This window comes from Psammomys obesus, unplaced genomic scaffold (genome assembly GCF_907164565.1).
Source record: "Psammomys obesus unplaced genomic scaffold, mPsaObe1.curated_primary_1811, whole genome shotgun sequence".
NCBI lineage: Eukaryota > Metazoa > Chordata > Mammalia > Rodentia > Muridae > Psammomys > Psammomys obesus.
Window position 1 is genome coordinate 5198619 of NW_026585504.1, and position 24510 is coordinate 5223128.

At 50.6% G+C, this 24510-nt stretch overlaps 1 protein-coding gene across 5 annotated transcripts in view; it reads right to left on the reverse strand.

Annotated features, from left to right (window-relative positions):
- Positions 1 to 5840: 5840 nt before the first annotated feature.
- The window catches only part of Smox (spermine oxidase), a 33942-nt gene continuing 15272 nt past the window's right edge, over positions 5841 to 24510 (reverse strand). For 2 of the 5 annotated variants that reach the window (XM_055608815.1, XM_055608969.1), the window contains exons 2-8: positions 19161 to 19394; positions 14212 to 14438; positions 10711 to 10884; positions 9804 to 10563; positions 8747 to 8907; positions 6686 to 6775; positions 5841 to 6268 (exon numbers count right to left, since the gene is read on the reverse strand). In XM_055608815.1, the coding sequence (XP_055464790.1) occupies positions 6131 to 6268; positions 6686 to 6775; positions 8747 to 8907; positions 9804 to 10563; positions 10711 to 10884; positions 14212 to 14438; positions 19161 to 19368 (1758 nt within the window). In that variant the 5' untranslated portion in view covers positions 19369 to 19394 and the 3' untranslated portion in view covers positions 5841 to 6130. Of the gene's footprint in view, positions 6269 to 6685; positions 6776 to 8746; positions 8908 to 9803; positions 10564 to 10710; positions 10885 to 14211; positions 14439 to 19160; positions 19395 to 20949; positions 20969 to 24034; positions 24194 to 24510 lie in introns of those variants that run through there. The other 3 variants (XM_055608891.1, XM_055609036.1, XM_055609107.1) reach the window with 3 other exon arrangements.

Consider the following 24510-nt stretch of genomic DNA (forward strand, 5'->3'; position numbering starts at 1 on the left):
TCAACCACCCCTCTCACTTTGTCAGGAGGGAGTCCACACAGGAGGCTGCAGAACTTGCTGTTTGGGGTGAGGAACTGACCTCTAGTCAGCTTTTAGTCCTCTATGAGGCAGAAGGGCCTGTTGCCTGGAGACAGCAAAGAGAATGGTGGGAAGGATGGGAGTCTCAGAAACCTAAGGAGAGAAAGCTGACAAGACAGACCCAAGAGGGCTGTCACCAGCACTAAAGGTGGGTCTCCAGGCTGTCATCGTTTCCGCATGGTGTCTCCATTCCTTATCCGTTCTGCACACTTTCACTGCCGGCCTTCTGTTGCACTGGGCTATTTTGGATGCACTGGATAGACACAGTGGACATGAAACTTACACAGCAGCGAGAAGACAGGCAGCTGCTTAAACAAGCAAACATTAAATAACAAAAGGAAAAAAAGGGAAAGGCTGCGAAGAAAGGGGGCACAGGGTGGGTTAAGTGGGGTCACAGTGAAAAGGGGAATGCTCGGGGCAGTACGCCTGGGAAAGTGGGGTCGGGGATCATGACAAAAGAGCAGCCAGGTCTGTGGGAAAGCGAGGAGGTAGAAGGTGCACCTTAGAGCTTCTCACAGGATGGCTGAGCAATGGCTTCTCCAGTGTGAGGGCTGCCACTGGAATCCAGGGAGGCTGGTGCTGGTGTTCTGCCCAGTTCACGAACCCCAAGAGATCAGGAATAAACAGACTCTGCTGTAAATACATGAGGTTCTTTTTATTGTAAATTACAAGCTGCAGCTTGGGCCCACACACCCACCGCTGAAGCGGTGGGAGCCGAGCGCGCTGTGCCCAAGTTAGTTGGGTGATTTAAAGATTCTGGTCCCTCCCAGCATGCCCAAGGCAGGGGCGATTCCTGCCTGGCAAGCATCTATTGGTCAAAATGCTACATTTTGAATCGATTGGCTATAGGAAGGTTCCCAGACCATTAATGACCAGGTGTCCCTCCCTAGGGGGATGGTCCAGTTTCCTAGCAACTGTATCTCTAGTGGGTGGGGAAAGAATGCAGTGAGGTGGCTCTTTCCCTCAGGGCATTATTAGACTTCTTTATGGTACCTACTTTAGGTCTTAATAATAGCTGCTAATTTATTTTTTGGTCTCTCACTGGCTTTGCGGCAAACAGACTACAAGAGTCGGTTATGGAGGAACACCGCCCAGCGGCTGCTGCAGCCAGTCAAGGCAGAAATGTGGAACATGAGGTGTCTGAAAGGGCAGCTGAGGAGACTCACCTATGGCAACTCCGATGATGGGGAGTGGAGAGTGACTTGGGTGTTCTCCTGAAGCCAAAAGATGGCGACACGGCACCTGGTTTAGACCGTGAAGGGGTGGGAGGACGAGATCTGCCTTGGCCCTGCTTTGTCTGTGGAAAGATGGCGCCGTTGGCGCCGTGTGTTTTGTGTGGTTTGCTTCCTCTGCTTTATTCTTGTCCGTGGGCACAGCCCTCCTCCAGAAGAGCCTGCTGGTATGGCTTCAGTCATTACAGAATTATGGTGACTGGTTTTAGGAGAGCAAGGAAAGCTAGACCAAGTGAAACAGTAGGCCAAGGCAAGATCCCAATCCCAGAGCTACTTGCAAGTAGTCAGGACACACATGCGAGAAACATCCCAAACTCACTCGTAAGCCAAGGACAGCTACCTGCCCACTCAGCTAGACAGGACGCTGAAGTCACCCACAAATGAGAAGACAATGAGGTGACGTGGCCTTGGGCTGGGGTCTAGAGATGGCTGTGTGACCCCATATGACCCCAAATCTTCGGGTAGGGGTAGTGGTAGATACAAGACAGGAAGAAGTAGAGGGGGAGATGGTGCGAACAGGCCCAAATCACATGTGCACTGAATGTGTAAAACGAAAGTCCTGATACTGCCCATTCCTTGAGAGCAGGTGTTGGGTGTGCTTTATCATCAGCGACAACACTAGAATAAAGGGACATCATAATGGCTTTCTCCACTACCTTCACTTCAGGGGGATGAGCTGGGCCAGTGGCCAGCCCCTTTGTCTAGTATTAAATATACAGCGTGAGGTTAGCTGTCATGGCCAACCTCAGCAGAACACTTCCTGCCTGTTGCCCTATACAGATGGGAGATGGGTTTAATAAGCAGGCTGCTGACCCAAAAAATCCATCCTCCTACCACTCTGCTACTAAGTTGAAAGACCATGAATTAGAAAGGTGATTCTTTTTGTTTGTTTGCTTGCTTGTTTGTTTTTTGCTTTTTGAGACAGGGTTTCTCTGTGTAGCCTTGGCTGTCCTGCACTCACTTTGTAGACCAGACTGGCCTCAAATTCACAGACATCTGCCTGCCTCTGCCTCCCAGAGTGCTGGGGTTACAGGCAGGTGCCAACATGCCCAGCTGAAAGGTGATTCTTAAGAACTAGCCAGTGGCCTGTCCTGTACTATGCCTAGGAGCAGCCTTTTCCCATCCCAACAAGCCCAAGCAAATGCACAGTTACTGCTACAGTCTGGACCTGGACTGTCCTCCAGAGGCCAATGAGTGAAATGGTCCATGGTCCATTGGTCAATGGTCCGTGGCACTATTGAGACGCGATGGAACCTTTAAAAAGCGGACCTTATGGGAGGGATCCAGACTATTGCAGGCATGCCCTTGAAGGGTATATTGGGACCCTGGCCCCTTTGTTGCCCAGCCACCATGAGATGGACAGACCTCCACCACATGCTCTTCCCATGACCTATGAGCCATACGAAATGGAGCCAACCAGCCATGGCCTAAAACCATGAGCTGGGACAAATCTTTCCTTCTTCTAAGTTAATTACCTCAAGCAGTTTGTCTCAACAACGGAAAGCTATCACAGAGACTTCATCAAATCAGAGATATTCACTCCTACCCCATGATCTATAAGCTGTCATGAAGTAAAAAAAAAAAAAAAAATAACAGTCATTCATAAGTGACACCACAGCAATAGCAGAAACAATGACTGTCAGGTGCTCCAGGCCCCTGTGGAATGTTTCCGGGGCTCTCACAAAGCAACAGCTGGAAAACCTTAGCCTGGGCATCCCCAGTGCCTATGACACAAGACACAACCAAGTGTATGGACAACAGGATGTAACACAGACTTCAGGAAATAACTTTTCTCTGCAAGTGAACTTCCAAGCGATGGAAACGGCATGGCAGCCCTGGTGTGGGCGTTTGCGGAAGTGTTGCACACTGGACAGAGCCCAAATGCCACATCTGCTTTCAGAAACTTGGTCAGCTTGTGGGAAGCTTCCTATGTCCTGTCAGAAGCAGTGTGTCCTTCTGAAGGGCTTTTATCTCCCTTGTCCATCTGCCTTGAATCTGCTTTGGGGACTGTGAGTCACACACGCTACTCCGAGGACACAGCTATTTGCTGGAAGGCAACATCCCGGAGGCATCCCGGAGGGCATCCCGGAGGGCTGAGCATTTCAGCAGACACCGCGGAGCCTCACCTCCTGCACCTGTCCCTCCTGCAGCTCCAAAGGGGCCCTTGGCTTCCTCCTCCGGTTGTTCCCTCCCCTCAGGAGATAGCATGTCCCCTAAGCTGTGTGGCCCAGGCAGCCCAACGTAAGTCTTTTGAGAACTTTAGTTTTCTCTGCTATGAAAGCCTCACTTCCCTCATACAGCTGCAGATACAAAGGTCATGGGAAATGAACCAAAGACAGTAATTACCCACTATCCGAGCCCAAGGTCAGTCCTTATCACCATGCCACCAGTGGGCTATGTGACAATTTGAAATGTCACCTATAGTCTCAAGAATTTAGTTCCCATTTGGCGGGCTATCTGGGGAAGCTTAGGCAGTGTGGCCTTGCTAGGGGAAGTCTGTTGCTGGGGTCAGATGTTGAGGTTTATTTTATGTGTACGGGTGTTTTGCCCAAATGTGTGGTTATCTAAACTGTGCACACAGCACCTGCAGAGGCCAGAGGAGGGTGTCGGATTCCCTGGAACTGGATTTGTTACAGATGGTCATGAGCCACCACATAGGTGCTGGAATTTAAACCGGGGTTTTTTGGAAGAGAAGCCACTGCTCTTACCACTGGACCACCCCAACCCTGGGCTTCGATGTTTCAAAGCTGTTCACTCTCTGTGCTTCCAGCTTCCAATTTAAGACTAAGCCCTCAGCCTCTCCAGCTGCCATGCCTGCCGCCTGCTGCTTCCACTCCACCATTAAACATTTCCTTCTATAAGCTGCTTTGATCATGGTGTTTTAGCACAGCGATGGAAAAGTAACTAATGCAGAGCGTAAGTCCTTCGTCCCTTTATCTGCTGTCAAGATGTCGTCAGTCCTCTCAGAGCTGGGCCACATGACCATATTTGGGGTTGGGAGGGTAAGAACGACTTTCAAACATAGCTGGTTTTAGATTGAGGCGCGTACAGAAACTCAGCACACAGCTTGGTGCACTTTACCCACATGGAAATGCATCAGCTCCCAGCAACTATCCCCATCTCTCACTGCTGACACTGTAGATTAGGTCTGCGGGTTCTTGAACTTTTAATAAAAACAAAGCATCCAATGCAGAGGCTTGCACCTATGTTTTCATTCAATGAAAGGCTAGCAAGGAGCCATTTGTTGATTCTACCACTGTGTAATATTCTATTCACATACACGCATTAGTTTATCCTTTCTTTGGTTGGGGTGACCTGGGCTGGTTCCAGTTTCTAGCAATTATGCAGGAATGAAATGCTGGCAGGCACATGGCCAGCATTAGTGGAATCTGCCATATAGACTTCAGGCATGGCTGTGCTGTGCCCACCATCGACAGCAATAGTTTCAGATTATTCTGGTGTACCAGCCTCATCTTCCCAGTACAACACAACAGAAGGCCTGGACCACAGCACAGGGCAGACTTCACTGCCTGCCTGTGAGACAAGCACGCTACCTTTAGAACTTCACTTATCTGCAGAGATCAATCATCTTTTCCACCCAGGGCTGACATCCACTGTACTATGTACCAGGCTGGAGAGGTAGCTTGGAGGTCAAAAGCATCTTCCAAAGAACCCAGGCTCAGCCCCCAGCACCCGCACGGTAGATAACAAGCACCTGTAACTCCAGTTCCAGGGGTCTCACACCCTCCTCTGGCCTGTGGGTACCAGGTATGCACGAGGTGCACATACAGGCAGGCAGAATATCCACACATAAAAGTTTAAAAAACAAGAAGAAACCGTTCGCCCAACATTTGTGATTGACATCCTGCTAGCATATGGGTGGTGCTGGTATAATGTTCTTCCTCCCTTCCCTTCTTTTCCCTTACCCTGACACACCTAAAGCCCCCAACAAGTAGTCATCAAATAAACATTCGGAGGTTCTTTATCCACAGTGGGGTTCTTTACAACTCTGACATCTGGCAATTACATTCCTCCTACTTTAAGTCTTGTGGCTGCTTTTATGGGTTCCACTGCAGTTGGTAGAGAAATCCAGTGACCATGGAGGTGAGCCAGAACGTCCTGACATAGTTCACGGAAAGTAAAGGTGGCTTCCACAAAGGAACCCGGACTAGAGAGAAAGCAGCTGGTGGTGGCCAAAGGAGGTAACCACTGTATAGTGTTTAAGTTCTGTTACAGACGACATTCAACATATATTGTTAATTTAATGCCTGAATCTGACTCACTGCCCTGTGGCCAGCAATAAATGCATCAGACCCTGGTATGGAGCTACAACCCCATAGAGCTCACCTTCATTCTACACAGCCTGCCTGCCAGTCAACCCAGCTTCAAGAAAGGCAAGCTGAATGGACATAAACAGAAGAGGTAAAGGAACATATCCTCAATAAACGTAAATGTCTTCCCTTTAAGGAGCACAGACACCAACCCCTAGTCGGAGATGTGATTAAACACACACACGCAGAGACTCTGAACTGAGGACAGATGCTAAGGAGCATGGGAAGGGTCATTCTTTTATTATCCCAAAATGGAAAGTATTGAAGGCACTTGCAATAAAATGGAGAGAGTAGGGAGGCAGGAAGCAGAATCCCACCTGGTCATTACCCAGCCTGGAGAAAAAGAAAAGGCAGCCCAGTGTCCACTACAAAAGATAAAATTCCCTTCTACAGACAACTAGGAAATTACGAGTACATGAGCGAGGGACAAGGACCAGCAGTCACGAGTTAGTGGTTCTTTAAGGAACAAGGCTGGCAGTGAGGAGCCCCTCAGGGCCCCTGCTGGAAGAGGTCTCGGTACATCTCGATGAGCCGAGCAGCCTCGCGCTGGCCGGAGAGCAGAGCACCATGGGTGGTGGAGTAGTACTTGCGGTGCGTGGCCTCACCGGAGAACAGCACCTGCATGGGCTAAGTGGAGGGAGGCGGAGTGAGGGCGGAGAAGCAGCGGAGGCAGTGGGCTCCCTGGCTGCCCAGGAACCCCCATTCCTACAGGGCAGACATGGATGAGCAGGACTCGGGTATTGTTGATTCTACAGGAAGAAGATTTATCCACTAACCGGCCACCTTCCCGTTCCTTCCCCACACACCCAGGCCTCAGTTCCTTCTGTCCCAAGGCTGTGAAAAGTCCCAGCTCTGCAGTCCCAAAGACTCCATTCACCTCTTAATAATAGTCTAGCCCTCCTAAACTTTCATTTCTTTATCAGCCAAATAGATTTATACCGCCTGCTTCTGAGGCCAGCTGCAAAGATTAAACGGAACTATGCATGTAAGCACTTAGAATCTGGAAGAACATAAACAGGAAAGTTAGGTGGTAATTTAACAAACCTTTATGGAGCCCCTACTAGGGTCCAGGGACTGTTCTGGGCACTTGGCTGAGAAAAGGTGAGCAGGCTGCTGCTGTGTGGAGCTTCTATGCTGGTGGGGAAGCCAGACACGAAACCCAGTTACTAAAGAGTGTATGTGAGGATGGGTGTTTGGGTGAGGTGCTGAAAGCCCAGAAAAGAGGTTCGGTGTCTGGGAAATCCCACAAGACCAGGACCTTTGTACTGCTTCTCAAAGGATGCTGGGTGAGGAAAGAGCAAGGGGAATTCACCCAGAGGGAAAAGCCACCACACTGAAGACAGTGACATCTCTGGTCTAGCCAATGCTCAATCTCAAGAAATCAGGTGTCTTGGTGAGCCCAAGGTTGGTTCAGTATCCTGCATATGGGACTCGTGTGTGGACTTTCTCCAGGAATGCCGTGTCGAATCTGCCAAGTCTAGACCAAGAACATGCATCCCTAGCCACCTCCCAGGCGAGCTGCACCCTCCACTAAAGAGCTAGGAGAGGTGGGTAAACAGCAAGAGGGGTGAGCTGTGTCCCAGCACAGGCTGCCCCCTCCCACGCTCGCTCACTAGTCTCCTCCCTCCTTAATCAAGCCCTGGCTTGTTATTGTTGTTGTTTGTCTGTGCTGGTTTTGAGACAAGGAAAAAAATGTAGCCTGGCTGTCCTGGAACTCACAGAGCTCCATCTGCCTCTCCCTCCTGACTGCTGGGATTGAAAGAGTGCACCACCACTCCCAGCTCGAGTCCTAGTTCTTAACTGGTTCCAAAGCCATTCAAAGTAATAAAGAGGACATGACTCGGGCTGTCAGCGAGGGGTAGTCATGTGACTACATTCTAGCCAGTAAGCTCCCAGGAATCCCCTTTCTGGTCCATGTACTTTTTTCTGTGCTGTCCGAAAACATACCCCCGCCCTTGTAGCCCACCTAGAACCACAGCAGGACTGAACACGGAAGCCAGGAGCTAGTGACATCTGGTCCTCCCACCACCCTCCAGACTTTTGTTGATTATCTCTGCTTTGCTTTGCTTCTGTCACAGCCAGGGTCTCCTTTGTAGGAACACGTCCTGTCTAAGCACCTTCACTGAAAGAAATCTCCTTCAGTAACTCCAAAGAACTACTTTAAATACAATTGTTGCATTTTAACATTTAATGTATTCATACTCAATGAACAAAATTTACTATGGGAGCCTCTCTCTCTCTGTGTGTGTGTATGTGTGCATGTGTCATCATGTCTACACAGAAATCAGGACAATTTGCAGGAATCAATTCTCTCCTTCTATCCTTCATATGGGTTCTAGGCACTGAACTCAGGTCAGTCATCAGGCGTGGCAGTGAGCTCCCTCACCCACCAAGCCATCTTGCTGGCCTCAGATTTATTATATTCTTAGAGCACAGCTGGCCTAATTTGGGAGAGGGCAGTATCCTCAAGTGTCACTTTGCTTTAAGACAGTGTCTGTGTATCTCGGGCTCATCTCAAACTATGTGGCCAAAGATAACTTTGAACTCTGATCCTCCCCCTCTAGCTGCCCAGTGAATGACAGTTGTGAATCGCCACCCAGGGTTTCTGAGGTGCTGGGGATTATACCCAGGGCCTCAGCCCTGCCAGGCAAGTACTCCACAAGCTGAGACACAACCCCAGTCCCTCAGATTCATTCTCTAAAACACACTGAGGAGATAATCGCATTGCTATCCAACAGACCGTCCGCACTGCATAACCCAGTGTGAAAACCATTAGGCACATGTGGCTTTTGAACCTTAAATGTAAGTAGTGTGACCAAGGAACCAAAACTTCAACTTATTAATTTAAATTCTATTTCATTAATTCAATCTAACTGCGGCTGAAGGCTTATTGTCCAGCCCAGCAAGTGATGGCCTCAGAGGCTCAAGAAAATATTTTCTATGAGATCCTACTTTTTTCTTCCAGATGTTAAGTGTTGTCGTCTTGTTTTCTCTTTTACTATGGGAGCCACCCCCACCACTCCTCACCATGGCCCCTTAGTGAACACTACCCTCCCTCCTCCCCTGGACCAGACACAGGCTTCTCGCCATCCACAGTCCACTCACCGCTGTCTTGGAGCTCTCTGTATAGGGCAGGGGCTTGGCCAGCTTCTCCACATCTGCCCCACTTGAGCCCACCTGTGTGTACGAATAGGAACCCCGGAAGTACGGGTTGCTGCCCCAGGCTGAGCGCAGGATTCGCCTAGGTTTTGGTATATTGGGGTTCCCTGTTGGGAATTCAAAAGAACCAAGACAACGGAGAATAAGAAATGGCTAGATATGGAAGGTACCTCAAGACAGACACTCCACCTACCTCCTGGGCTCCAGGACAATCAGGCAGCCAGGAGGTAGGCATAAAAGACTGGGAGAAATGAGGGGGGCTGGGCTCAAGCTGTATTCCCATTCATCATTTCCTAGAGACCCCCAGAAAACACATCTTGCCTATCTCAAGACCTTGATTTCCCTACTTTGTAGTATTACTGGTGACGGGAGGGTGTCTCAGTGGTAGCTCTCATGGTTGGCACTCATGAGGCCCTGAGACTGGTTTGCAGCCCCATTTAAAACAATTTCAGGTGATCACGTTTCCCTTCCCAATATCACAGACTCCTAGGAAGTTCTCCTGCAGCAGTGGGCGGAAAACAACCAACTAAAAGAGTCTGGATGCAAAGATGCTGGGTCTGACAGAATACGCCTGTAGTCTCGCCACACAGAAACCTGAGGCAGGAGGATCTTGAATTCAAAGCAAATAGGTGCAACCCAGTGAGTTCCAGGCCAACCTGGGTTATACAATGAAACCCTATCTAAAAAAAAACAAAAAACAAAAAAAAAAAATTTACTCTATCATGAGTAAAACAGTTCTACCTCTGAATAAGATGTTATGAAACAGGAAATGGCCGGCTATGGTGATGGTGACACTTGAGTCCTTTTTACCCTGAAGCCCTTCGTGGAAAGGGCCATCACTTTGAGTCATCCAAACTCCATTGGCAGTGTCTGCCTGAGGAGACAGAGGCTAAGCACGGTTCCCTGCAGTGGCTCTCCCAGTAGGCACAGCCACCTCGGTGCCGCCATCCAGAAAGGGGAGAAGTGCTACAGAGGGAGAAGCTGTGGAGGCAGCCGGGCCCACCTGTGAACTGCCGAAGCATCTCCGTGCAGATCTCGGCCACGGCCTCGTCGTCGCACCTCTCCATGACCAGAGCCTCCTCCCCGCAGATCCAACCACTCAGCACGTGGCCATAGCGCTCTGGCGGGTAAAGCACGTCGAAGCCACAGATCTTGCGGTACCAGAGCTCAGGCGGGTAGGTGAGGGTGCAGCTCTCGGCCTCATCCTCCCACACGAACTGCAGACTGTTGCACTCAGGGCCCCAGAAGGGCTCCTCGAATTCAAGGAAGATCTTGTCGGTGGTACCGATGCCCAGGCGGTGGATGGCGGCCACCTTCTCCGTGGGCAGGCACGGCCTGAAGAAGCTGGTGTACTGCCTCTTGAGCACACCCAGCGACACCGTCACGATCACGTGGTCGGCTGGGATCACCTCGCAATCCTCGCACTCCACGACCACCGGCCACTGCTCATCCTCGTCCCACCTCCCCTGCCGCGGGCCCTCTCCACTCTGGCCGCCCTCCCCAGCGTCGTGATTGTGGTCACCCTCACCACGGGGCTCAATCTCAGGGCCCCGGGGCCGAGCCGAGGCCTGGTCCCAGTGGATACAGCGGACCGCTTTCCCCAGCTGAATGACATGCGGGGGAATGCCCTCAGCCAGCAGCTCCACAACTCGCATGAAGCCGGAGGGGATGATGTGATGGGCGCCGGGGATCTCCGTCCATTCTCCGAACGCGCTCAGGGACACCTCGTCTATGCTGTGAGAGCTGCTCTCGCAGCTCTCCACCTGTGAGGAGACGCAGAGAGAAGCCAGGTGAGGCAGGGCTAGGCCAGGCGAGGAACGAGCGCTCCGAGCAGCATGGCGCTGTGGGCCCAGACTCCCCCAGAACTGGTCTTTTTTCACCCTGGCATCTGAACGCCACAGCAGAGATACCTTCAGGTACTGCTGGATCATGGCGAGCTTCAGGCGCTTGGTGGCCTCTGTGTCGTCAGGGTCGTCTCGGATGCGCTTGCGCACCTTCTCCCGGGTGAACACCCCGACGCTGTTCTGACTCTCAGCGTTGACTGGTTTACCATGCCGGAAGAACTCCTGGGTCAAGTTATAGACCTGCCGGAGAGACCCCTGGGGGGTGAGCACACTCATCACCCTCCCCCAGAGGGCCCAGCTGGAAAGCCACCTGCTCCCAGGTGTTCCTGGAGCAACCGTGGCTTCTGCAGGAAGTTGAGCAGGGCACCTGCCCTAGGCAGCCGGCTCCTTACCTCCAAGCCTGTAAGAGGTGAAACCTACGCCAAGCTTTCTTAGGGGGCCTTGCTAGAACAAACTACAAACATCTGGGACCTGTAGAATCCTCTCCAGGGGGTCTGCGCAGGTCTGCCAGGGCCCCATCCCCTGGAGAATGTGGTCTGCACACGTTCACCTTTTCCAAGAACCAGATGCAGAAACTCATTCCCTGCAGACATCCTCCTGGGACTACTCAGACCCAAGGAAGAAAAAGGCAGCATCTCTGGGAGACCCCAGCCCTCCGGGAGGCCCCAGCCCGCCAGGAAACAGATACCACTTGGCAGGCAGTCCTCAGCCAAAACACCAACCCACTCCTTATCCACAGTAACCATCACTCAGTCCCTTGAAACAGGATCCCTCTGCCTCCCCTGCCCGGCCTTGCCCATAATCCTCCCAAACACAAGTCTACTCCTAGCATTCACTCAACATGCGTTTTTGGGCTCTGCACCTAAGAAGTCTTAAGCAAGAGGAAGTCTGGAGCCTTGGCCATACTCAAGTTGATGAAACATTCTGAGAGGATTTTTACATGATACACTGTGACAGGAAAGAACCTGTGAGGTCACAGGAATGGTGAGGTCAACCCAGACCACCCTGACTCATTGGGAAATGGCAACGCTGGCACAGAGAGGGAGAAGAGAGGGCTACAGGCAGAAGAAACTGCATGAAGATGGAGGGTAAGGCACTCAAGAAACTTGAAGTGGGTAGGTTCGGTAAAGAAGCAACAAGAAGAACCTTGTAAGAAATGAATGGCCTTGGGAAAGGAGGCAGAGGCCAGGGCAGGAAGGCCTAGACCCCATCCCAAGGCCCTGTATCCCTGACGTGCTTCGAGAAGAGGGCGGCATGATCCCCACCCACTGCTGTCATTTCTGGGACTGCAGCAGAGCGATTCTCAGCCGATTACCTGTGGCCAGGTGGGTTAGTGGTTATCTCTCTCCTTAAAGAGAGTCTGAATGTGGCCAGCATGCATTTGTGGGAAAGATGTCTCTACACGTGACAGGCTCATTCAGTAAAGATGCCTCTGCAGCATAAATCACAGAGAAGAGTAAGAGTGAAACCGTTCACTTGTCCTGCCTGCAATCACAAGATGCTGGGCAGTCAGCAGAAGCTGGGGCCTCAGCAAACTCCCCCTGCAGGATCACTGCCAAGAATGCTCCTTCTCCTCCCCGGTTCTCGCCTAAAAGATAAGCAACATGGTAACCAATATTCCGCTCATGGTCGCTGCAGACCTCAGAGTCCCGCTGAGGAGTAACAAAATGTAGCCATCCCCAGCCAGGATACAGACCTCTGTGTGGGTAGTCTCCTCCCACGCAATCCATATAACACTGGGAAGTAGATACAACCATGTACCTTTGCAGATGAGAAAACTGCGGGTCGGAGAGGACCTATAGCTTAAGTGCTCAGTATTCTGTATCTAAGGCTAGGGATATAGCTCAATGGGACAGCACTTGCCTAGAACAGACAAGATCCTGGGCTCAATCCCCAGCACTGAGGGAAAACAAACTAACAAAGTAACTATCAGGGCAGGGGAGATGGCTGAGTGAGCAGAATGCTTACTGCTCAAGCATGAGGACCTGAGGCCAGATCCCCAACACATCTGCAAATTTAGCCCTGAAGCGTTGAAGTCAGAGGTATCCGGAGGGTTTACCCACCAGTTGTTTCTGCTGAAACCGGGAACTTCAAATTCACTGGGCAACTTTGTCTCAAATATAGCGTGGAAAGCAACAGAGGAAGACATCCAACAACACTAACCTCTGACACACAACACACACACACACCATAAAATGTACCCATTTGAATGGCCCTTTCAAGCCATCTTTGTTAGAAACATATACTATAAAGCTACCCTGAGGCATGGTTTCAACCTGTCTTCTTAGAATGGTCACCAGCATTGACTACAGCCACACAAGGAAATCCTGACCTATATTTCTTCCTTCAGACCCTACGCAGCACTGCAATTTGATAACCACCTTATTCATTTTATTTTCCACAGCCCCCACCATTAACAGGAAGTAAAACAAGTCAAGGCTGCTGAGGGTCATTCTCAGGAAATACCCACATAGCCAGGCATGATGGCACACATCTGTAACCCCAGTACTTGGGAGATGGAGAAAAAAGAAAAAGAAAAACAAACAAACAAACAAACAAAAAAACAAAAAACAGAGGACTTCAGGCCTTGGCTACACAACAAATTTAAGATTAGACTGAGCTGTATGAGACCAACCTAAAAAATAAAAACCTAAGTATTCATGCTTAAAGCCAAGAGTAAGTGCAGGCCAGTCAGGTCTACTCTGAAGAATTCAGATGATTATCGACCCTTTGTATGTGAGTGAAAATACACTACAGAACTGACACTCACATTAACTTGTCGGTACATACACACAAAACAGAATGCGCACGTCTTCCACGGGGCAGAAGCCTCACACAGCAAGAGACTGACAAGTGTACAGTAAGTCCTTAATGGCCCATCTGCTGACCTGGAACGGGGTCATTACAACAGGAAATAAGACCTGTTCTTTACCTTATCTCTTCAGTGCAATTTACAGCACTACTGAGAGACACTGAGGACGCTGATGATTTTTTTTTAAGCTTGGATGCTTCAGTGACGGTTGGTACTGCTACTTCTAGCTAAAAAGGACTGTGATTCTAACCAATGAAATACGACAGACTCTCAACATAGTAGCTACTAATACCCAACTTGGAATCTTATATTAGTTCCTGCCTATTTCAACTAGCCATATTTCAACTACTCAACACCCACAAGTAGCTGGACACTACCACAGTGGACGGTGCAGGTCTAAAACATCTCTATCCATACAAAAGGTTCCCCTAAACAATGCTACTTACATGCAATTCCAAAAATAGTATTAGAATACTGATAGACATCTTATTTGAATTAAAATAACCATCAGGGGATTGAAATCAATGCATAAAAATCAGCTTTATTGTTATATAGGAACAACTAGAAAATGCTTTTTTTAAAAAAAATGTTGACTATTCATTAAAAAAAAAAAACTACAGTGACAGTTGCCACAACCCAAACACCTGGTGAAGTCTAGCAAATGACATCCAAGGCCTTTTTGAGAACATCTATCTGCGTCTTCCCTAGCTGAGCACTTTCGTTGTGTCCCCACACCATCATGACCTTCCCCTTACCTCGTTGTATAGATCGCTGAATTCCTCAACCACGTCCTTGGGGATCCGGCGGCCACGGTTGGTAAGGTAGCAGGCCACGCCATTCTTGGAGTAGTGGCTGATACGGCCCACACTGCGTTCCCCATCTGTTGTCTCTTCCAAAAGGCCATTGGCTTCTGCTAGTTGATAGACAGGGTTCCCGTGGGAGCCATGGATCCAGGTGGCTCCCAGCTCAAAGGTGGCGTGTCCTGGTGGTGACAACAGACCCTTAGAGGGGCAAAAGTTTCTTCAGAGAGGGGAAGGACTGCCTCCCTTCCTGTTCTTCACCCACATAGACTCAACAGGGCAGGAAGGGGTCTGGGAGCTCTCTCTGAGGAACAGGCAAAGCCTACAGAGGAACATCGCCTGACAGCAGATGAGATGACCAGCAGGGAGAAGCACTGGCCAGAGTGACTTTTGGATGTGCCCCACTGTCACTTCATGCCATCAGTTAGAAGCTTCTCCTTTTCTAGTATCACCTTCTACGACAATGCCACACACCAGACCCCTGACTCCCACCCACTCAACAGGAATATTGTGGATATTCCCTGCCGCTATTCTAGCTCCTTAAGACGCCATGGCTCCAGATTCCAAGCCCTTCACCCAAACAGAAGATGCCCCTTCCAACACTTCTAGGACATAAAAGAGAGGACAACTCCAATTTAAAACATTTTCCCAGGGTAGAGGAATACAATCCTGCTCTCCAGAGAACTTAATCCCTGAGATCCTTTCACACAGCCCGGGCAGACCCTGAGATTCTGTCCAGGAGAAACGAGGTGCACTCCTAGATCCAAGACATAATGGGCCTAGGAATCCATCCCACCTTCTCATCACCAGCCAAGGCAGCCAAGGCAGCAGGTCTGAGGTAAGCTGCCTCCGTCCTGGACCTCAGTTTTTTATTCAAATGCCAGAGCTGTAAGGCAGCTTTCCCTGCCTAGCTTCCAGAGAGGTTAAGATAGTGCAGAGCACAGAGAAACAATTTGTGGTGTTTGTTTTCGCAGGCCAGGCTCAAGATCTGTACGGTGAGTTTCCCATCAAATTCACAATAATTTCTCCTATCCTTGTGCACACACCCCTTGACAAAATGACTGTGCATACCTCCCGCTGAGAGGCAGGACCTACCCCTTGAATTTGGGATAAACTTATGACTCGCTCTGATTAGCAGAATGTGGTTAAAAAAAGTATACACACACACACACACACACACACACACACACATATATACACATATATAAACACACACAAATGTATATTTGTGGCTTCAGGGCCAAGGCCTCAACAGGGCTGACAGTCTTTTTATTGCTGTGATAAAACACTATGACCATAAGCAACTTGGAGGAGGAAAGGGTTTGTTTCAGCCTATAGTTCCACCTCACAGTCCGTCACTGAGGGAAGTCAGTGCAGAAAGCTGGAGGCAGGAGCTGATGCAGAGGCCATGGAGGGTGCTGCTCACTGGCTTGGTCCTCATGCCTGCTCAGCCTGCTTCCTTATAGTGCCAGGACTACATCCTGCATCCCAGGACCACCAGCCCAGGGATGGCACCACCTGCAGTGATGTGAGCCCTTCCGCATCAATCGCCAGTCAAGAAGATGCACCACAGACTTGCCCACAGGCCAATTTGGTGGGAGTCTGTTTCCCTCTTCCAAAATAACTCCATCTTGTTTGCGGTTGACATAAAACTAGCCAGCACAGGGCCCCGTGGAGTCTACCCTCACCCGCTAAAAGTGACGATGAGCGAAACGCAGGCTCACCTTGCTAGCAAGGTGAATCCAGACCAAAGCCTATACTTCCTACCAGACAAGAGGGTAAAGCCATCTTAGAGAGGCTAATCAACGCCAGCGACGTTTCCAAATGACCCTGGCATGCAGGAATCAAGCAAGGCAAAGACAGAAAAAGACCCACCTATACCGCCAAACCACAGGTTCTGAGTAAACACTGTGTGTGAGCTGCTGTATCTGAGGTGGTTTGTTCTGCAGCAATAGCTGCCCGACAGTCTGAAGACAGCAGCACTACCCCTCACCCCAAGAACTGGCCATGCACGCCTTATTTTCATGCCTTCCCTTTCTTGGGATGTTTCTAATTAAACCACCAGTTACTAAAAATAGCCCGGTAACAAGAATGTGTCTAAAACAAGAGAAAACACAACCTCATGGTGTAGCTAGCAAGAAAAAAAAAAATTCCCTGGTGTCTCTGGAAGAAGCAGGCATGAACAGGGTCCCTTGTGTAGGAAAAGAAGGCCACCAAAGAACTGAAAGTCCAGGATCTTGCCTACAGGAGCTGCCTGCAGGCCACTGAGGGCACCTCGAGAGCCTCAGGCCTGGGAGTTCCCAGTCTGTCTACTTTGAGCTCCCAGGAGCAGCAGAGGGAGAACAGTAGTATTAACAGTAGTATTAACAATAGTATTAATTAACAATAGTATTGTTATTACTATTATTATTATTATTACTTTGGTTTGTTTTTAGACGATTCTGCACGTGTACGTAATAGGGTAGCAATCACCCTCTTCACCCCAGAGGCCCCTCCCTCACATTCATGACTATTTGTTTTGTTTTGTGACCCACTGAGATTAACCAGGCCTCTCTTGTGTGACCATGGGTTCAGGGCTATGTGTCGGAGCCTGGTGGGCCCAGCAGCGGGAATGACTGAACACAGTAGTCTCCCTCTCCCAGAGTCTATTGAGAGCCAACAGTTGAGAGGTAAAGAGAAAACCAGCAATTTGAGAAGGAACTGAACCCTCTCCCTGGCACAGTAGGGGGCTCCCAGCCACACAGAAACTGGGCAGGTCAAAAGCAAGGAGATGCCTCTCCTGTCTCTAGATGTTCCTCAAATGTGAGAGGAGGTGAGGAGCAGGGTCAGGTCAAAGTCTGCCAGGAGCTGGGAGGACCAGAATAAGGCCACCACGGAGGCTGTTCCTCCCACTAGCCCCTCATCTCTGCCACACCTCTACTTCCAGAGGGCACCAGGCACCACCTCGTGTCTACTCAGCTCGGAGCTCTGGCTCTGGACCCCTGCTCTCACTGCAGCATATCCATCTACACACCTGCCCGTCTGTGCCCACCCAGCATGCTCTCACAGACCTTCCTCACATTCCTCACCCAACACATCCTGTTCCCCCCTTCTCTCCCCATCAAGCTGCCCAGCTGGTCCTCTGACTCCCCAAAACTTCTTGTCAGCCTTACGGACTGGGCCACCTGTCTCCCCACCTTTTGTTTCTGCGTCAAACTCTGAATAGCTCTTCAAGCCCAAAGAATCACAAACGAGACTGCTCTTCCCTGAGGCTGCCAGCCAGGCAATCAACAGTGGGCATGGGGCTCCCTGGCTGGCCCAGCGTTAGAAGAACTTTGGATGGCACTTTCTCTTTCACTTCCAAGAGATACCCAAGTTTGTGCCTGAAATAGAGAAACAAAACCTCTCATGTGCCTTCCAGGAAAGGCTCTAGCGACAACTCTTAATGTGGCCAATAGCTCTACAAGAAGCAAGAACGCCTTTGGAGAGTGCCTTTGGGGTCCCCCGATTCTCCTCCTGACCACCGATCTAAGCGCATAGGCTTTGCTTGGCAGATACGAACCCCCCTAAAGCTGCAAGTGCGGCGGCTCACGCCTGTTACTTCAGTACTTGGGAAGCAGAGCGCCGGAGTTTCCAGGCTGGTGTGGCCTGAAGACTGACACCCTGTCTCAAAACAGAAGAGAAAGCTGGGAAATGGCTCGGTTGGTCGAGCGCTTGCCGCAAAAACCTGAGGACCGCAGTCAGATCCCCGAAAATCCATGTACAGAGCCCAGGCAGTGCAGTGCACACCTGTGACTGGCAGGAGCGGGAGGACCCTTAGGGGCTTACTGCCAGCCTTGCAGAAACATTTACTTCCAGGTTCGGTGAGAAACAGGCACCCTGGCTCAAAAAAATAAGGTAGAAAGCAATCGAAGGTGACACCCAACGTCGACCTCTAGACTCTAAACACACACACATACATGCACACGCACGGACAAATACACACACGCATGCACACACACACACACACCTACTCACACACGTGTGCACACACATTCAAACACAGCTATAATCTAGAGGGTCCACGTCACTCACATACTCCAGGTCACTATGTGTGGTTTTCGCCAGGTCATCTTCATATTTCCGACCCAGTCATCCCACAACTGGCCAAAACATGTCGACAGGCTGTGTCTGCGGAAGCCCCAGTCTCCAGCTGCATTTCAGGAACTACCCCTATGGTCTAGAACCTGGGCACAATCTCCCCACCCCAGGGGCAAGTCTCTTCTCTGGCTGCTTCTTTCAAGGTCCTCATTATTTGCAACCTGAACAGATTTTCTTTACAGACAAGCCCAAGACCCCACATGTCACCACAAGAAAACCTAAGAGTCCCCTTCTCTTCTAATAACCTTTGGTCCTATTGCCTGGACCTCAGTCACAACACACTAATTCATACTAAAAATTAATGACCAATCAAAACTTATAACACCCTCTCCTGTGACATTAGAAAAGAGTTCTCAGATAGTCTGACTCTGGCTATGTCCTCCCCAACAAACACTGTCAACACAACTCTTTTCTTTTCTTTAACATCTTTTATTTTATACACATTGGTGTTCTGCCTACAAGTATGTCTGTGTGAGGGTGCCAGATCCCCCAGAACTGGAATTGCAGACAGTTATAAACTGTCATATGGGTGCTGGGAATGGAACCCGGTCCTTCAGAAGAGCGGCTAGTGCTCTTAACCACTAGGGCATCTCTCCAGCCCCCAACCCCAACTCTTACACCAAGCCAGCATTCGCCAAAAACTAAATGTCAGGGCAAGGGGCTATGGAAGCTTCTGGAAATTACCCACACAGGTTTCATGCTCAAACACTTATCCCGAGGAAAGAGTAAATTAGTAAGACTTCAGGCAGGACCAGGGGAAGTAGCTAGGCCTGGGTGATGCTCACCAAGTCTCACACTCTGCACACGTCCCCCGATGTGGCTGGAAGCCTCAAGCACAGTGACATCCGTGAAGCCCTGCTCCAGAAGCGCTCTAGCTGCAGCCAGGCCAGCCAGGCCAGCGCCGATCACCACCACACGAGGCTGTCCCCTTCTCCGCAGGCCACAACTGAGAGGGTCATCCGCACTGTCGCCACTGGATTCACAACTTTGCATACCGTCCGTACTGACCTTCTAGGAGCCTGTGACAAGAGAGGAGGGTGGGGCTCAGCTCACCTGAGCCAGTGGTTCCTGCAAGCTGCGCCCACCTTCGCCTCCTCCCCTAGACCTGATCAAGGAGAGACACCATCCAAAAGGGCAAAAAGACAGTCAGGAAGGGGCAGAGGGAGATGAGAGCCAGAGAGGGAAACGTGTTTTAGGGCCTACCAACAGGCAGAGGCGGAACCCATTAATCCCACCCTCGAACTTCTTAAGCTTCGCCTGTCCAGCTTCGGGCGACTTACACTGATACTTTGCTCTATTCAGCATGGCTGTTCTTTGTGCCAACTCCAGGCTGGCTACACAGACATCAGGATATTCACACATACCCGAAATACGTACACAGGCGCCAGAACACTCACACCAGCCCAGGACACTTGTACGCTCAGCACTGGGTTCTGTCCCCACTCTCACCTGGCTCTTCCCTAGTACACCTCTGTCCCCGTACGCTTTTCTTCTCTCTGCCTTTCTGTTGGCCTGCCGACACTCGGTGAGGTGGCAATGTGGTGAGAAGGACAAAGCCTTCACCCCCCACTCCTCCAGACAGTGCTTGTGTCCAACAATCCTTGCTATTCTGGGTAGGGCCTTTCCCCATCCACCCAGTCCCCCAGTCACCACAAAACAGCAACGAACCCAGGAAACAGTAGACTGTCATGACCTGTGGCACCAGAGACTAGACATCAAATTGACAGTTACACTCTGCCAGCAGCTTGCTTAGAGACGCCAGACTTGGGCAGCCGATAATGCAGGGCAAGGAGGTGGCCCAAGGCTGGAATACACTGTTCCTCTATTCCCAGTTGCAAATGCCACAGAATTTAATAGCACCAAGACCCAGCAAGGACATAAATGCAGGTGGAGGGAAGCTGATGAACCACAACTAAGAAGCAAATAAAAACCATCACCCACACCCATGAAGCAAGCATGACCTTTCCCAGATACAGCAATCCGCTTTGAAGAATCTACTGGAGACCCAAGACACATCCCACCAAATAGACATGTCAAAGGAATTTACAGCCTTATCACACTGACCAAATCCAGGAACAGCCCAAAAGCCTGCCAATTAAAGAACAGGTGCATGAACTATGTATGCAGGGCTCTCGTCCCATGTGATACTCAGCAACTGCAGAACCCAGCTACTGTGACCCTGACAGCACGGACGCACCTACAGACATGAGACAGAGCCAGTGGCCAGACACCCAGCAGCACACACTATGGTGCTCCATTTACACGAAGTCCAAGAAGAGGCAAACGGCCCGTTGACGACAGAGAGTAAGGGAAAGGGGAGGCGAGTGCGAGGAGTAGGAGGGAGCGTCCTGCAGTGAAGGGAGCAAACCTACCTTGATCTGACTGGAAGTGACATAGCATGTCAAGACCCTGAGGTTTCCATTTTCCTTAAGACAGTGTTTTCTAACACTTGGAAGTTTAGAAGAAAAAAACTAGATGGTTTGTTTTTGCTTTCTAAATATTCTCAGGCGAAGAGGCTGCTTTTCCCCAATTTATCCCAAATGATGCCTGGGCCTGGAGAGAAATGCTTCTTACCCCACTCCCAGACTCAAAACTGGCCAATTCAGGGTAGAACATCTTTCCTAGACTGCAGGCAGGTGGCGCTCGAGGCCCAGACTCCCTCCCAGGCAATCCCAGCTTTGCCAGAGGATGAGGCCACCAGTAGGTGGGTGCAGGCCTTTCCTGCCTCCTCCTCCGCTGCCCTTTTCTCCTTATTCTCAGTCCCCACCCTCCAGGGAACATGACAAGCTAGGCTGTCTGGAGTCCCTCCCTCTGCTCTTGCCCAGGTTCCTGCGCACTAAATTTAGAGGTGAGGATGTGGCAGATTGCACGCGCTGGCAGGGTCAGTGGCGATGCCACCGGAAGTCTGCCAGCCACCGCCGCCAACGCTGCAACATGCCAGTAAACACACAGGGCGCTGCGGAGGGCCTGAGTCAGCTGTAATGATTGATGCCAGGGTGCCCGGGCACCAGGTGAGAGCTGACACTGCTGTATGCTCCAACCCATACTTGGGAACAGAGTGGGGATTCCCCTTTACAGCAACCCTGCCCCAGGGACACCCCAACAGCCTCCTTTTTGCAATAAAGGGGTGGGAAGGCAGCAATGTTTGCAGAGCGTAGGAGTGGAGCCACGTCCTGAAATGTTGCTGTGCAGAGCAGGTATAATTGCTCTGAACTGGAGTTCCCACACTGACTGTGGCCACATACACCTGAAATTCTAGTAGTGGGAAGGCTAAAGCAGGAACACCATGAGGTTCAGGCTAGCCTGGGCTATATGACAAGACACTATGTAAAGTTAAACAGGATTCCTAAGACACTCTCTCTAAAAGCCAGAAAAGTCTACCTGACCTCACTTTCAGGAGGCATGGCTGGCTGGTCCTTATTCCACTGCTGTGACAATCAGATAAGGCTGTCACAGACTGTCAGCATTTAAGGACCTTACATTCAAAGGAACAAGTACTGCAGGTACGTTACGACAGGTTTCTAGAACAGACCACCTGGAAGGTGGCTGCAGAAAGAACCTCCGCTCCAAGCCAACAGCAAATCTCAAAGATCCGGAACACAGCCATCAGATGGAGGCAGCACAGGAAAGCAGGGCCCTCGTGGGTCCCCTGCACTGCTGACCTTCACAGCTAACCCCACAGTCCTGGGCTTCCGTAAGCCTTGTCCCAAACCAGATCCATCCACCCTTCTTGCCCATGAGAAGCCAGAGGCACCATACACACAGTCCTACAGAGGAAGGTCTAGCAGGGGGCCCTCTTACATCCTGAGGCCCAACTGAAAAATAAGAGAAGCCATACTCAGAAAGCCTGTTGTGCAGGGATCAACAGAACGTTGCTAGTGTTGTTGTTTCTTGTTTTTTGTTTTGTTTTGTTTTTGTTTTTTCTTTCTTTTTAATCATTTTTCCCCTTTGGGATTTTTGGGGGGGATGGGAAAGGGAGGGAGGAGAGGAAAGTGTCTTACTGAGGAAGAAGAATTTAAATAGTCCTTGGTGCATGCCTGCCCCTTTTTTTTGCCTTGATCTGTATGCACAGGAGAAACAGAACGCCCTGTACTTGCCCACAGATAAAGGAATGAAGAAAAAGTGCTGGCTCAGCCAGGCGGTGAGGGAGGAGGAGGGGAGCTGAGAGAAACACAGAACAATAGACACTTGCCTTCTTGCTTGGGCCTCCATGGTAAATTGGGTGGGGGGGGGGGGGGCATGTTCTAGGGCTTCCTGCCCAGCATCCATGTCCCCAAGCAGGCCAAGTCCCAAAGCTTCAGGAAATCAGGTCAGCCTGCCTCCAAAATACCCCACTGCCTCCTGACACCACTTTCCCAGCCACAGGCCGCAGCTTCCTGGGGTCTGTCCTGATCCTGCTGAGCCCTTCCCCAAAAATGCCACAGCTCAGCTGAGGTAGCACGCCTCTTCCTGTATGCATCCCGTCCACAGCCCCTCAGGTCAGAGTTGTGGGTGATCTTAGTAGAAGATCCCCTTTGTCCATGTCATTTAGACAGCTCAGACACTGTCGCCTCTCCCCATGGTGTCCCCAGGAACCCTCCAACTGCCACTCCCCGAGTCTCACCTCTACCCAGTCCCAGTCTCCACCCTCTAGACCAGCGGTTCTCAACCCTTCTAACACTGCGACCCTTCAGCACGGCTCCTCACGCTGTGGTGACCCCAACCGTAAAATCCTTTTCATTGCTATTTCGTAACTGTGGTTTTGCTGCTGTTATGAATTGTAATGTAAATGTCTGTGTTTTCTGATGGTCCTAAGAGACTCCTGGGAAAGGATAGTTCAACCCGACACCACTTTGGGGTTGTGACCCACGATTGAGAACAACTGCTCTAAAGGGTAACCGTGGTTAGGCCTCTTTAACATGATCAGAGTACAACCTAGCAACTGAGCATCTACGCCACACCAAACACGGGGAAAGACCTAAATCCTCTGGCTTTGCTGACCTCAATTCTCACAAGATAACCCCCATACACACACAAACACACACACACACACACACACACACACACACACACAAATACAACTTAAATCCCTAACTTTACCAGAGCCTTAGGCTTCCCCAGCCCACCTAACAGCCCAAGGGAAGCCTTTTCCTTGCCACACATCAAAGAAGATGCCTCTGGGTTCTAACCTGCGCAATCCTCACTGGGACTTAAGAGCTGCACCATCATTTCCCACGGCAGCCCATGGCAGCTGCGCACTGTAGGCCCACATACTGGCTACCAAGTGGTTCCCAGAACATGGATGTCTCACTGGGGACCTATTACTGCCTAGTACACCTCAGGACAGAGGCTGCCGCCTTGCTGTTACTGAGCAAGGCTGGAATCTAGGCTGGACTCCAGGCTGGACTCCAGGCTGGACTCCAGGCTGGACTGGGAATTCTCCAGCAAGTGAGCATGGCCACGGCCTGAGAGACACTACTGTGCAGCCCAGCAGCCCAGACAGTGGAGACACCCCTTCCTCAACGCTGGGCCCACCTCTGCCTCCCCTGCTCATCCGAAGGTCAAATACAATGCCACCGGCAACTACCTCCCACGCCTTTCGAAGGCACAGAACAGTCTACCCATCCCTGACCTTCTGAACATGAGTTATCCCCTCAGGCACCTGAGCTGCTCTTCTCACCTGATGTCATCCCAGTCTGGATTTCCTCATCTGCCGCCAAAGGACGAGTAAGGCTTGAAGGTCATCGGGCCCCTCCTCACTTCATCTCTTTTAGAGTCCGGAACCACACCAGCTAAAGCCATCTAAACTAGGCCCTTCCTTCTAACCAGCATCCCTCCTCTGCCTCAAGCCCTATGCTCGCTCATGAGGAATCTATCAGGACTCAGGGTTCCCATAGCTGCAGGAGACAGAGTACCTGCACCCCCTCAACCAGCCCTGTGGACTCCATGACTCTCCCAACAGTGGTCTGGGGCAGTGGCCAGCTTCATCTTCCCTATAGCAACACACTTTCCTAGCTTCTAGCAGGAAGGGAGAGTAGAGGACACTGGGGCTGAGACCCCCTAAACAATGCAATTATTCTTCTAAGGGAAAGAAAGATAAGAAAGAAAGAAAAGAAAGAAAGAAAGAAAGAAAGAAAGAAAGAAAGAAAGAAAGAA